The following is a 14,424-nucleotide window of genomic DNA, read 5'->3' as shown; positions in this document are numbered from 1 at the left end:
GGGTTGGGCCACAAATGCAGGATTAAGGCTAACAAGCCAATACCCAGTTTCTCTTGAGGGTTCCGTGATTCCAGTCTGAGCTTCCTCAATACCCACTTCAGCTACAACAAACCCAAGGCCACTCAACACACCTCTAGAATCAGAGCAAGCGATCTCAGAGTTAGTTCCTCAGGACTTACAACTTGTTAAAGAATGATTCAGGAAATATGGGGCAAGATCCAGCATAAACATACTTTTTTTTCCAGCAAGATGTGAGCATCTAGGGCCTACAAGCACTTTATTACATCTATTTAAAGCCATAGTTGTTAAGACACATCTGTTGTGTAATACCACAGCAATGCACTGGCCCAGGAAGTGGGAAATGTGGATTTCCAGAGCCATGTAAGCCTGAAAGGGTTTGAACATACAGCTCCTGGCTGTCCGATCTACTCTCTCTGCTCAAATGCATCCTCCATGTCTCCTCTTGAAGCTGGACCATGAATCTGGCTGTCATTTTCCATCCATTTCTAACAACTTTCAAAGCAAGTAGCTCATATCAACCAAAGAGAAAGTATCAAAGATGCCATCTCCACAGGACAAAGCACACCTTTGTTCCTAGTATTTCATTTTGCACAAATGCCCATCTTTCTTCACCCACTAACACTAGCAGCCTGTGTGACAACTTTTCTGTTTAACTTGGGTGCCTGAAGTGGGTGGTATTGATTTTGTCTGTGGAACATTCCTGTGGATTACAGGGGCTTGTTTTGTCAACATGTATTTCTTTTACCCTCCTGCTATGTGGGAAAATTCCTCACACAAACTTCAGTAATACATTCCTGATCAGAGCATCGTTCAGATCATATTACACTGAACAATTAGGCTTCAATTACTACCTTATGCTGTTGAATTTTTGTCTTAATGGAGACAGCAATTTTCATTTGTTTAGAAGTTTGATTACACTAAAGATTAAGTTTCCCCTTTCATGTCTCCTGGGTATACTTGAGCTAAGCAAGAGAAATCAAGTCCCATATTGATAACTACACTGAAATCTCATCTCCTTTCTGAATTTTTGCTTTATGTATAACCCATTAGGCTGTTGGTTATTCAGAGGTTTTGGCACAATAATGTTCTGGATTTCTAAGGTATGCCAAGCTTCAGTCTTCTTCCTGAAGTGTCGGAAAAAAACCCCATGGTATAAACAACATTCTATCCTAAAGATACAAAACCTTAACAATCAAAGCAACCTCAAGCTGTAACTTACTCTGACTGAAAATTCACTATATATGTACTTGGCTGTATTAAAAGACCTAAAATCCTTCAGAATTAGCACTCTAATGTACCAAGACTAGGGGTGGCCTGGATTTTTCATCTCCTTTTTAATCACCCTTTAGTACAAGCCTTAATGTTTCATTTTCCACTGTTTCTGGAGAAGAGCCCAGTACAGGGCTCTTGACACAAATACTCCCAGATTACCAAAAAATGAAGATCCAGATCCAGGTTTTGTAAATTGGCCTAAAATCTGTTTTGTACCAAGAAAAGGTCCCACTGAGCAAAAAATCTTCAGAAAGTAGAGCCTGGTAGAGACTTTTTTTCCCCCTCTAGCAAAATCTATGGTTGTTTTGAAAAGCCCCAAATGAAAAAAAATTATACAAAAGCTAAATATTTGTATTTCTGGCAAAAAATAGACCTATTTTTGATGGAAAACAGGTATTTTCCACAAAGGTGTGCACTTTTTATAGAGAATTAAGTTTTCTGTGTAACAAGTCAAAAACCTCCAGCAACCAATTTTCTGTAGAACAGTTTTAAAGGTTTGGAGGGGGACTACTTACCACAAAGTAGGATACGGGCTTGGGAAAAGACCTCTAGAAAAGCCTGGCCTCCTGTTTGTGCACGGGAACACAACACAAAATCCTTTTCACTGGCTAATCAAATTCTACCTTGAAAAGAAATTTCTTTTTTTGCCCTCACTGTTAAAATATTTGTCCAGAACAGCTATCTGGATATCAATCCATGCATTTACTCTCACCTAGGTTAATCCACCTGTTTTTTTGCCAAATTTCCTTAGTCTACATAGTTCCTTTCCTGGCAACATATTTCATCTCGGTTTATATTTTAGCAGGCGATTGAACCAAGTGTTCTCTAAAATACTTAGGTTTTCATTTATTTGCTCTGCACCTTCTAAATTAATCGTTCTTGGCTGTGGATTGCTAAATTTATATGCAACACTCCAGATAAGATCTGACCGGTCCTTTGCGTGTTAGTTAGCCTCATTACTTTTCTACCTCTACCAGCAAGTATCTCTCCCATATCTGTTAAGATCACAGCTATTTTTCACAGCCATGTCACATTAATACTCATATTTGCCACACACTGACTTGTACACACAGGACATCCTGCTATTGCACTTTAGCTTATGGTGGAAACACTTGTTCTTTAGCACATGACCTTCCATTTTGCTTTATTTTATTTCCAGCTTTTTTCTAGTACTTCATTTTCAGTTGTTCCAGTTCTGTAGGATATCCACATACTGCTTACTATTGACAACACCTTGAATCATTAGCAAATTTTGTTTTGCTAAAAATAATAAAATAGGACCCCAGCATGATCTCTCAGGAGCTTTGCTGCTATTTCCTTTTATCCTCCTATTTACACATCGGCATTATTTGTCAGGTTCGTTTAACCACATTTTGGCCAAACAGATTTTTCATTAACCTCCATCATTTCAATTTTAACTAGCAGTTTCTATGGCACTGTATCAAATACTTTACTGACAGCTGTCTAGAATAAATCTAATGCCTTTTCTTTGTGTAGCAAGACAATTTCTTACTTTTTCTCGGTAAAGAAAAGTATTGAATCAAGATGATACTGACTTCTCTTGATAAATACTATTTGTATTTTATTCTATTTTCCATTTGTTTTCCCTTCTGCACGTATTCTTCTCTACTTTTCTGAAGCCTTGCCTGCCACTTTCTCAGTTGTTTTTTGTTTTGTTTTGGGGTTTTTTTTGCAGTTTTTGAGTTTTGCCTCTAGCATTTTGTGGCAAAGTCTACCCTTTAAATTGTACAAAAAAACATTATCATCATAATAACTGATCATTACAAACCCCCTAAAAATAATAGGGAAAATTTTCCTCTCACTGTATAAGAATAAAAAATACATCAGAATAAAAAGATTAGATGTCTTCATGGCCAGTAAAAGACTCAAAGCCCACTGATCAAGCCTGGAGCTTTGTAGCATATTGTGGCTAAAATTACATTAGCCAAGTATTTTCCATTATGCCAGATACCCAAATAATTTATTTTACATTTAATTTATAAACTTAAAAGATCAGATTCTGCTTCACCTATATATGTGAATGTAACAGAATACTTACTAATGGAATGCGTTCAATAAGTATTAATGAAAGGACTTGCCAGAAAGGGCCCTTTCTCTTGCCTATAATGGAAATAGGAAAAATAGAATACCCTAGAAATTGGAGAGGTTTATTATATTGAAGGGACTTCTCTCGCTCTTTTGAAATTACAAAAGATGCGGGAGTCTTACAAATTTGAGGGAGAGGTGATAAAATTGCATACTTCACATGTAGTGTTATAGACTACATGCTGTGTCTTTGTGAAAAATGTCCCTGTGCCATATCCTGACCAAAGACTTCATGGTTGTAGACATCTCTTTAAACAAGCAGTTTAAAAGTCCTGGGCTTAACATACCAAAAAGAAAAGTCTATTTTCATAGAATTTCTTTGTGCTTCTAATCTGCAAAGACCTATTTTTGAGTAGTCAAGCTACCTGCAGATTACAGAAAGACCACTCTGAAGAGTTCTTCATATCACTATGTTGTTGGTTAGGAATATGCACTGTTTCGGTGCATTTGGCATGCTGAGGTTGGTAAATTACCATTTTGGAGGCTACAGCAAAAAAAGCAGTTTGTGGAGCAGTTTGTGCACCACCAGTAAAAGACATGCTCTCAGCTACAGCATGAAGCTACTACAGCGGGGCACTGCTGGGGATGCTGAAATGGAAGAGAATTAAAAAGTTGAGGTGATCCTTAAAGACAGCTTTTTCTTAGAAAACTCTCCCTTTGCATGGTATTGCTTCTTTTTCTAAGAAATGAGTATAAGGTTCAAGTAAGATGATCAGTAACAACAGAAGTTCAAAATAACTAGAACTTTTTGAACACTTGCTGGAGTTGCAGACAAAATACATTGGTGAGGTTTTTTTGTTTATTCAGAGAATCTACATTTCACCTTATCCTCTTTACTGCAGCTACTACATTTGGTGCAGGAGGGTCAGCTGCTGGACAGTAGCAACCCTACACTGCTGCTGAAAGGGGGGGGGGGGGGTAGCCCTATGTCCCCCGGCACCTGCCCAAGGTCTGGATTCCCATTGTCATAAGCAGGACACACGCTGTTTGCTCCACTCAGGCCTGGCACCTTCTTTGATATGCTTCCATCTGATAGAGGCTCAATAGGATCATTTATGTTAATAGTTACTGATGCTAAAATTTTGGGAAACTTTAATCTTCTCCCATATAAAAGGTCCAAACAGTGTGTACATTAAAGTCACAATTTCTTTTTCCTGGAAACCCTCTCTAACCTCTATTTCCATGGCTGAGGAATCTAAAGTATCTGGAATTCTGGGGGTGGGGTGGGGTGGAAAGCCTAACAAAATGCAGGATGACAGTAGAGAGTGCCTTTGGGAGATTTGCGAATATCTGACGAAGACCTAGTGTCTTTGCTAAGTGTGAAGGCTTAGGAAGTGCATTCCTTTTGCAATGGGAGTTAGTACAGAATTCTGCATAAAGTGAAAGCAAAAAATCTCTCTACAGTCTTGAAAGCAGGACTCAAAACATGGGAAATAACTTGAGCAGCTCAAGAGATGGCCACCCTTGGAAAAGGCATGTTATCCAAGACATCTTGTACACATGCTTTGAGGGAAACCCTTCTAAGTTTTTCATGTGGTTCAGGTATTTCTGGCAACTGTATGTTATTGCATTGTGTAAACAGTAATTTTTAGATGATTGAACAAAAGTCAACCTCCTTTTAAACAATGAAAGCAATAGTTTTTTAGTCTTTATACACATGACATGAATATGATTTGTGGATAGAACACAAGTTGTCAAAACATCTTGAACTCCACAAACAATTTAAATAAGGATTAAGCTAAAATGGGAATGGATGACTTTGCTTCAGTATGGAAAGCCTGACCAAAATCACATCAGCTACTTTATTGCCAACACTGTGTATTAGAGGATTCCGAAGAAACAGATAGCCAGACAGAAGGTACTTACTACTTCTAACCGCACTGGCATGTACCTTTCTTTGCAGCTAGACTTATCCAACAGCTGGAATTGGAGCAAACCTTTTGGCTTCTGCATATGCTGTGGGAGCAGAGAGCCTGCGGTACCTTGGCACTGCTTGCCACTACGTCCATTACCTGCTGCTGAACTTTTGATTTCAGCTCTTACTGCCCTCACTGTAACACTCAGACTCTGCTGAATTCAAAACAGTATCTGTTTCAATCAAACTGCATTTACTTTTCTACCAGCTTTATTGTGAAGAGAGGATGAATTTCTCTCCATGTTTGGACTCCATCCTTTTCTTCCATGTCTGTGCAGTCCTCCTGTGCCTCATGGATAGCTCCACAAAATCCCTCTTTGTTCTCTCCTTTGAACTTGACAGGTTGTTCTCGGAAATGGCATCAAATCTACACTGACTGTCTAAATTTATATGACTCCTTGGCTCCTTCATAACCCTATCCATTCTTTGCTGAATAAAAGCATCAGTCTCATTCTTATATATATCTATATAATACATAGACATATATAACATATATACACACCATTCATATATATGAAACAGCTGGTTTAGTTCCATTCTTGTTCTTTCCCCCCTCTGCTTCTGCTATAACAGGACTCTGAACTGTGCTATGTTTAAGTGAAAAGAATTTGAACCACATTTTATGGGTTTCATCCATCAATAATTTGTATTCTCTTCAGGAAAAAAAAAAAGTACTTAGCTATATCTAAAAAAATATTACTATTTGATGCATCTCTTTCATCTGATGTCTCTTTCATGTCAGAGTCACTGGGAATAGCGACAGAAGAAATGGCTGAGAAATAACTGATGATTTTTCTTTTCACCTAAAAATGCTGATTCATTGCAAACAAAACATCACAAAAATCTGACTCTGGACAATCTTCTTACAGAAAAGATGCAAGTTTCAAAACTTTTTTTGCCAGTTCTGGGATATGTGGACTGCCTACTACCCAAGATACTAGTTTCTGTCATTCCACAGAAGGAATAATGATGACAGTTCCCAAGACTGTTTCTACACAGCATGTTAATACTAATTCGTTAATTGGTTTCCCAGGCTACTCAGCTTCAACAGCCTAATGAATCATTTGCTCAAGGAATCAAACACTGGGTTTTGGTGTCTGGCAGCTCTTGTGTCCTCAGCAGCTGGGGCAGTGCTGCTGGTGGACAGTCTGTCTGACAGCTCCTCCACACACAGACTGCTGTTGGGTCTACTGCTGAAGTAGCTGAAGAGCCTTCTTGGCATGTATAAATTTCACTCATGAGAGTGACTGCTTTCTTAGCAGGATGCCAGCCATCACAAAGTGGAAAAAAAAACCCACCCCAAACTTGTAAAGAGAAGACAGAAAGGATTTTTCCAAAGCCTTGCAATAATGATAAGACATCAAGTTCTTGTGAAAGATAAGATTTAAAAAATGGTTTTGAGAAATGGTTTGGAAAAGACCTATGGCTCTTAAGAAATTGCAAGGAGCGCGCCCAGGCTGCACGTGTCAATAACCAGGAGCCTGCAGAGGAACCTCAGGCATCGGTCTCGGGAATCAGCGGGGTTCCACTGTGCAATTCTCCATTTCCAAGAGACCTGAGTTTGACCTGAGAGGCTGCCCAGGAATCTCAGAGCTAGCGGCAGAACCAGGTTCTTCTCCAACCCAGCTGTTTCAGGAGTAGGTGCAATCTGGCGTTTCAGTACACCTGTCGTGTACAGATCAAAGTCAGTCCAAAGGGGTACTATTTTCTGTCACAACAAAAGTATTTTCGTTACTTAATCATATGCTATCCTACAAGAAGTTTTTCTTTCTGCATGTTTCCCTCTGCTCTCAGCATGCAGGTTATAACACTGCTCATTATGGCTTGTGGTTTTTCTTTTTAATGATATCACAGGTTATAATCAGGTCTTTCTTCCCAATATATGAAAACAAGTTTTGCAAATGCATTTAAAAATGTGAAAAGTCTCTTCAGCTTTCTTGCAGAAGTGTCCTTGGTTTGCTTATAGCTGGTTATTTTGGGTGGCATATGACTATTTAGGAGAGTCTTACGTTGCCCACTCAGTCCCTTTTCACACACAGTACTTAAATTATAGCACATACAATACAGGGGAAAGACAACTACTTTATTCTCATTCTCAGCTTTTAAACCAGCATACAAACTCAGCTTTTTCTACAGAAGCCATGGGCTAACATAAATGTCACTTAATTATATATTTTATATGCCTTGTCAGGCAAACCCAAGATCCACACCTGGTGTAAACTGCCAAGCAACCACACCGAGTTGCCTTCAACTTGGTCCTCTGTTGAGACCTCGAAAAAGAAGCAGCTTGAGGGGAAGAAAGATTTTGTGATACAGTTGCTGATCCACCCGGTGACAAGACTGACCCTGCCAGGGATCATTTCACTTACCCCACATCGGGGGGCGGGGGTCGTGTGTGTCTGTCCGCGCTCGGTTACCTCAGCGGTTTCACGGCGCTCCGGTGCCGGCTCCGGCAGGCTGCCCGGACGGGCACCCAGGCCCTGCTGCGTGTGAACCCATGAGAAGGGGCTCCCCCGGCACACCGAGGCAGGCAGAGAGGGGTAAATGCCGTCCGTAAGCCGGCGGCAGCCCGGGGTGGCGGGGGAGCACCTGCGGGGGGCTGGGACGGACGGGGGGCGTCCCGGCGGCGGGGAGCGGCTCGCACCTCTTATGGGGGGAGCAACCGCGGCAGGGAGAGGGAGGAGGAGAAAAGGAAGCCGAGGAGAGGGGCTGAGGAGAAGCGGGAGGGAAGGGAGCCAGGATCTAGAGGAGGAGCTGAGCGCAGAGAGGCGGTGGGCAGGGGCTCAGTCGGGCCGGGAGCTGACGGCCGCCGGAGCGGCGGGCGGGAGGCGGCCGGGGCAGGTGCGGGAGCCGCCTGCAGCCACAGGGCGGCAGCCGCCCGCGGGGCCGGGGGCTCGGCTGGGCGCGGCGGCGGCCCCCGGGCCCTATGGTGCCGCGGCGGGACCCGGCCCCTGCTCGCCGCCTTAGAAAGGGGCCCGCGGAGCGGCGCGGGGCAGCGGAGCCCGCCGGCCTTGGCGTTCGGCTGGCATGAGGAACCTGCCGGTCCTCCTCCTCTCCCTCTGCTGGAGCCTGGGGCGGGTAAGTCACCCCGCGCTCGCTGCCGGGAGCAGGGTAAAACTGGCCCCTCCGGACCGCGGACGGGGTGACCCCTGCGGCTGTTCCCGCCGCCCCCGTCCCTGGGGTGCCTGCGCGGAGCCCCGCGGGCTGGGGGTGCCTCACAGCTTCCCCCGTTCCCGGCCGCGGCGGCGGGGGGCTCAGCGGCAGCCGTAGCAGGTGCGGACACTTCGGCCCCACCGCGCTCACTTCGGGAGACAAGCGACGCCCGCCGCTCGCCCTCACCGGGCGCCCCGGGCAGGGCTCTCGCAGGGGGGAGCGCTCCTCAGCCGCCACCGGGCCGGACGCGCAGACGGGGGGCGCCGGCGCCCCGCACCCCCGGGCGGTCCTCGGGGGCCGGGACGGCTCCGCCCCGGCGGGGCAGCGCGGCTGGGCCCGTCCCCACCCCGGCGGAGCGGCGCTGGGGCGGCCGGGCCGTGGGTCGGGGGGCTTTGCTCCGCGCTGTCCGCCGGAGCTGTCGGAGCTCTGCCCGGTGCGGCTGGAGGATCGCTGGCAGCCGTCATGCGGGGGAAAGCTGCCGCGTGGTTAAATTCTCCTTAATACATGCAACCGCCTAACAACGTGCAAAGCACTCAAGAGTAGTAAAGTCGTCAAATTTAGGGCGTCTGTTGTTAACGTCTTTGTACTTTTTAAGCATCTCTTTGGTTATTTGTAGAACTCTGTAACGTTGCTGGCAACGCGATTTACGAAAAAATAAAAAAATCTGCCCTATAAATGTTTCCATCTTTTTTTACTGTAAGTTCAAAACAAAATCGCTTCCACCAAAAGTCGGGAAGCTGCCCTGAAGGTAAATGTAAGCCACTTTTGTCAGAAGAAATGTTTTACCAGTCAAACTGCTGTTCTAGATGACTGTGAAACTGCTAAATCCGCAGGGAGACCCCCCAGCCGGACCCCCAGCTCGCTGTGCCTGAACCTGTGCAGTGTGCTCAGTACTCGGTGGTTACAAAGGGTATCCTACCCTTAGGAAAGCAGAGGGAAAGGTGGATGAGCACCAGCCCTGAAAGGTGGAGAGTGCCCTCAAAATCCATTTTGGGGTTCTTGATGTGTTTAGGGATGTGGTCAGTGCCACAAAGTCTCGAACCCTAAATCTCTTTAGCTTGGTGAAGTACATGTGAATGAAACAGGTGTATGTATTAGAACAAAGTATGTTACAGTGCGGCAGGTGTCACAGGTTTGGAAAGTAATGCGTTACCTTTGGGTCCTAACAAATTTATATTCTCAAAGTAACCATCACTATTAGGTCACTGGTACTGGGAAGCTTGCAGTTCTTTTGGAAGTATGAGAGACAGAGAAGTCACTTTGGCAGGTTTCTTAATTGTAGTAGCTGCTTTTATTTATCCCTCATTTAATTAATGTTTATATTTACTGGCATCTAACTTTCCAAGACCCAGTAATTATAATATTTTTTGATGAGTAGATCTACTCTCAGTTACCAAATGTTTCCAACAGGGAAAAACAATATTAAAAAACTGTTACGTGAAAGGAAAATGCAACTGAAACCATTATGTATACATGGGACTTTATTTTACATGGCACCTATCTTGCAAGTAGATAATACATAACAAAACACATAAATTTTCAGTATAACACAGAATTTCTTTTGTAAGTATTAGAAGTCCTTATTTCTGTTAAGGATTTGTACAAATTCACTTTAAAAAGAAAAATCTGCCCTGAAAACATACGATTTCAATAGTCAATGTAGAGAAAAGATGGGGGAAAAGGAGTAAGGTTCTGATGTTGTAGATGGTGAAATGAGACATTTGGAGAAGAGACAGATTTTCTTGAGTTTTCATAAGAGCTCCTGCTGTTATGCTTATGGCTATTACGCTGTATTTTTAAAAGTTGTGCAAATGGCTTGCCCACAAGGAGACTGCAGAATAACTAGGTCCTCAGTCCTAACTCTGGGTCCTAGGTTCTGGGTCAAAGATCACAGCTTAATTACTACCATTTTTAAAAAAATACCGTCTCATGAATCAGAGATTATTACCAGATCCTATTATTAAGTATCTCCTGAAAGAAAATTAAGACAGAAACTTGGAGAGAGCCCACACTTTTCTTGGTAACAAGCATGAGGGTGACTGAAGTATTGCATATTCATGTTTTATTTCATTATGATGTTATTTCATTTGAGCTAATCTCACTGTCCTTACAGCTCTGGTGAAGTTTCCTACTTTCCCATTTGTCACCTGCTACAGTCATTTCTCCCATGCAGTCTCTTACGGACTCCATGTGTTTCTCATTTAGGCTCTGTCTGCCTCTTTGAATCTACCTGTCTTCAGTACAACTTCACAGTGTCTTGTTTCTTTCCCCTACATCCCTGTCTCTTCCTGTGGACATAAATAGCCTTTTCTGAAAACCAAGGAACTGGGGGCAGGGCTCTAAATCAGTTAAAGGCAATAGTGCTTTCATTTTTAAAGGAGTAGGGTTTTCTTCCAGTGTAGCGCTTGCTTGAATCAAATAATCATGTTCTGGGGCCTTCAGGAGATAAAATATACATGGCTGAAAAGGGAAGAAAAGCAAAATTTACCATGTCAAAGAGAATGCAGTTTGATCGGTTTTAGTGTTCTGTGATTTGTATTAAACTTTCAGCTGCCTAACTTACTACAAAACCAAAAAAAGCAAATGTGTTTACTTTTCTTTTTCAGTTTAACTCAGTTTTTCTTGGAGGAAAAAGTCTCATGAAACAGTATTGGTGAATGCACTAGAAAGTTAAATATTTTCTTGTAAATTACAGTTGGCCTTGAAATGCTACCGGAAGGACCAGTGAATGCTCTAGTAGATTATTTTAACATTTTGTTTTGAAAAGTCAATGTGTGAGAAGCTAATATGGGCAATGACTGTGTCTCTAAAATGCCTAGCAAATACTTGGGCAAAGCCAGTGCCAGTTAAAGCTGTGGCTTTCATTATTGGTAGTTGCATCCTTCATAAAGCATTTTAATTCATCTGTCGAGATCCTGGCCTATTTTTTTTAATTTGACACAGGTGAATGGTGTCCATCCGGAGTGCAGATTTCAGCTGGAGATTCACAAGGAAGAAACAAGGTGCATGGAACTTCTAAAGAATGTAAAGCCGGTGGACTACAAAGGTAAGAAAAGATAAGCTGTGATGTAGGGACGACTGGAGTATTCAGAATTTTCTCCCTTTACCCTATTTGCTGTCGTGGTTGCAGTTGCCATATTTGTCTGTACTTATAGTTTTATGTATTTTAGAATTTATGCAGATTTTGTATTAAAGGTACACCTGCAGCACACATGTTGTGAGAGGTGTGCCAGGTGCTAGGCACACACTGGGTGGGACACTAGATGGGAGCCAATGCATTCACATGTTTTAGCTGTTGCTGCTAGTATTTTCTGACTAGTGGAGAAGCTGCAGGCTGGTGGTGACAGGACCAGCAGAAAGAACAAGTCTGAAGAAAGGCTGAAAGCCTTGGATCCAAGCATCTCTCTCTAGCTATGGTCAGAAGTAAAGTTACAGTGGCAGGAATAATCACTGGGTTTCCCAGGCAGAAGATGTTTCAGACGTAACATCAGATTCACACACAGAGTACCATGGAGTCATGCAAAGGGAAAACTGGAGAGCAACGTTACATCTCTGTTAGTTTATTGGTTTTATTTTCTCTCTAAATAGAAAGATAAATATATACATACAGATATGGCCAATTGTAATTTAATAGAAGAAAGAAGGAAGAAGAGATGTAGTTTATTATTTTTTAACTTTAGATTTTACTAATTTCCTTGCTACATTTTCATGACTATAAAATAAGATTATGAAAAAAATGACATCTTTTCTTGGGAGTTAGAGCTACTGATAAAGCCATTTGATCAGCAAGCAAAATATGAAGGCAACAAACAAATCCAGACAGCCAAATGAAAAGCAAATCTGTAACATTAAAGTAGCAAGGGAAGAACCTTGCTAAAAATTTTTGGCTTTTTAGGAAAGCTGGAAGTGTGTATTTATTTTTTAATGACAAAGGTATTGATGTTTTATAATTAGTTACCGTTCGTTAAATTGTATGCCAGAACTTCTGAGCAGAAAGGAGTCTCTACACACCTGCTGGTGAGAAAGTAGAAGTGCTTCTTGGAGTGCTTCATTTGCTGGTGACAAGCGAAATACCGAAAGGAAGGGTGGACTTTAAGTGAGACTTAGATAAAGGGGAAAGAAAGTTTAGATCTAAAGAAAACTGGATTTTTTTTTCAGTTCAAACTACAATTTCTATTTTTACAAAGTAACGTCACACCTAAAACTAATTATTAAATTTCTGCTAAATGATCTTTAAGTGGCTGGAAGTATTTAATTTCAAATTAGTTCCAGAAAGCCCTAAACCTCATTGGTGTCCTGCCTTTTGCTATGGTAGTCCAGGTATGTATAGTCTCAGAATAACTGGGCTCCTTGGAATACCACAGCTCTTGCAGTGCAGTTGTTTTCCTTTGGCTGAACTAGGTGATACATAGTGTATTTGTTTTTTCATATTCGGTCTGTTTTGATTGTGCTCCGAAGATTACTATGGTACCTCGGGGACCTGCCATCTGCGGTGCCCTTTGAGCATAAACATGAATCCCAACTCACGATACTTTCTCCACCTGTCTTCTTGATGTAAATGTGTAACTCCCTCAGTGCATAGTCTAGTACCAATTTGTATACACTGAAATAATTAAAAGGATCATCAGCAGTTTGTATGTTATGATAATTCCTCCTTTTTATTACTCAAGATCGGTAATTAGAAAAATTATAATAACAGTTACAAATTTAAATGGAGATCTCTCCAAGCAAAATCTTAGTGGAATAAATCTTTTACATTTAAATTTTTTTATTTATATGACTGGTGAAGAGAGATGGCTGTTAAATAAATAACACTAGTGTAAAGCCAGATGGAGAAATAATTAGTAGCCCAGCTTAATGAATTAAATCTTGAATTAATAAATTCACTGTTGGCTATTATACAGCTTTGAAATTCAAGCTTTCTTCAAGATCTACTTTTGTGATCCAGACCCTGGGCTGCTCCAAGGGTATTCTTGTGATGCACACCAGTTTTATATTGGGTTCCCTAGGGGAAGAAAGAAGTTTTCTGTCAAAATTTTCTTCACAGCCTCTTTTCACTGGAAGAGAGGGGTGCCTCCTGAAGGCAAACTGCTGTGGAAGAACTTCACGTCTTAGGAAGATGTGTTGATTCAGCCCCGCAGGTAGTGATAAAACAGCAGTGGAAGGACTTACACATTTATTTGAATGCCTGGCTGAATCTAGGGGTATATTTCATTTTGTCAGAGACATAAATAAAGCCCCTGTGGTAATGAACCCTTAAAAACTGTATGTTTAATGTTACAGGAGAATTTATCCTATGTTTCACGTTACAGATACCTTTACCAAGAGCCTGTACAGAAGAGCCTACATTAAATATATGCATTTGCATTTCCAAAAATACCCATTCTCTATGTGTCCTTATTTTCCTGATAAACTCTCTGTATTCATACAAAGATGTGAGGAGTATTTTGAACAGAGACTTGCAGATTGTCACAGTGACACTCTGACTGCTGATAAAGAAGAATTACTAATGAAAATTGGCAAGCTGGAACTAGTCCAAGTCCTGGCTCCACACCTAAAACTTGTAGTACTTTTGAAACATAATTCATTACAAGAAATTCACAAATCCTATTTCACCTTTTCCTGAATTGGAAAGGTGGTTATGCAGCCTTTGCCAAGCTTTTCTAGCTTTAGTATTTGCTACCTGCCTTAGAAAAGCTATCATGAAATCTATGAAGGTCCTGTCTAGAATTTGGAAATAAAGGTTTACTGAGATTTTCCACTATCTCAGTGGAAGGCCAAGGCCTCCCCTATCAATGTCAGTGGGAATTTTTTCATTAAATTCTTGGGCACCTGAGAAGCCTTCACACCTCTGTGTAACATGCTCCAGAATTCGGCTGGCGTGCACAGCTACTGAATTTGAAGGATCCAAATTTACGGGACAGGCAATTTCTCCTTTGTCATAGATGCCAATTACG

General features: G+C 41.9%; 1 protein-coding gene across 1 annotated transcript in view; it reads left to right on the top strand.

The window, feature by feature from the left end:
• The first annotated feature begins 2,556 nt into the window (after positions 1–2,556).
• VIPR2 (vasoactive intestinal peptide receptor 2) overlaps positions 2,557–14,424 on the top strand; it is a 67,644-nt gene continuing 55,776 nt past the window's right edge. Inside the window, exons 1-2 of the mRNA XM_080385858.1 lie at positions 2,557–8,392; positions 11,411–11,513. Of these exons, the coding sequence (XP_080241984.1) occupies positions 8,342–8,392; positions 11,411–11,513 (154 nt within the window). The 5' untranslated portion in view covers positions 2,557–8,341. The remainder of the gene's footprint in view (positions 8,393–11,410; positions 11,514–14,424) is intronic.

Source organism: Falco punctatus, assembly GCF_963210335.1.
Source record: "Falco punctatus genome assembly, chromosome: 4".
Lineage (NCBI taxonomy): Eukaryota > Metazoa > Chordata > Aves > Falconiformes > Falconidae > Falco > Falco punctatus.
Note: the sequence above shows the minus strand (reverse complement) of the source record. Positions and strands in the feature narration are given on the sequence as shown.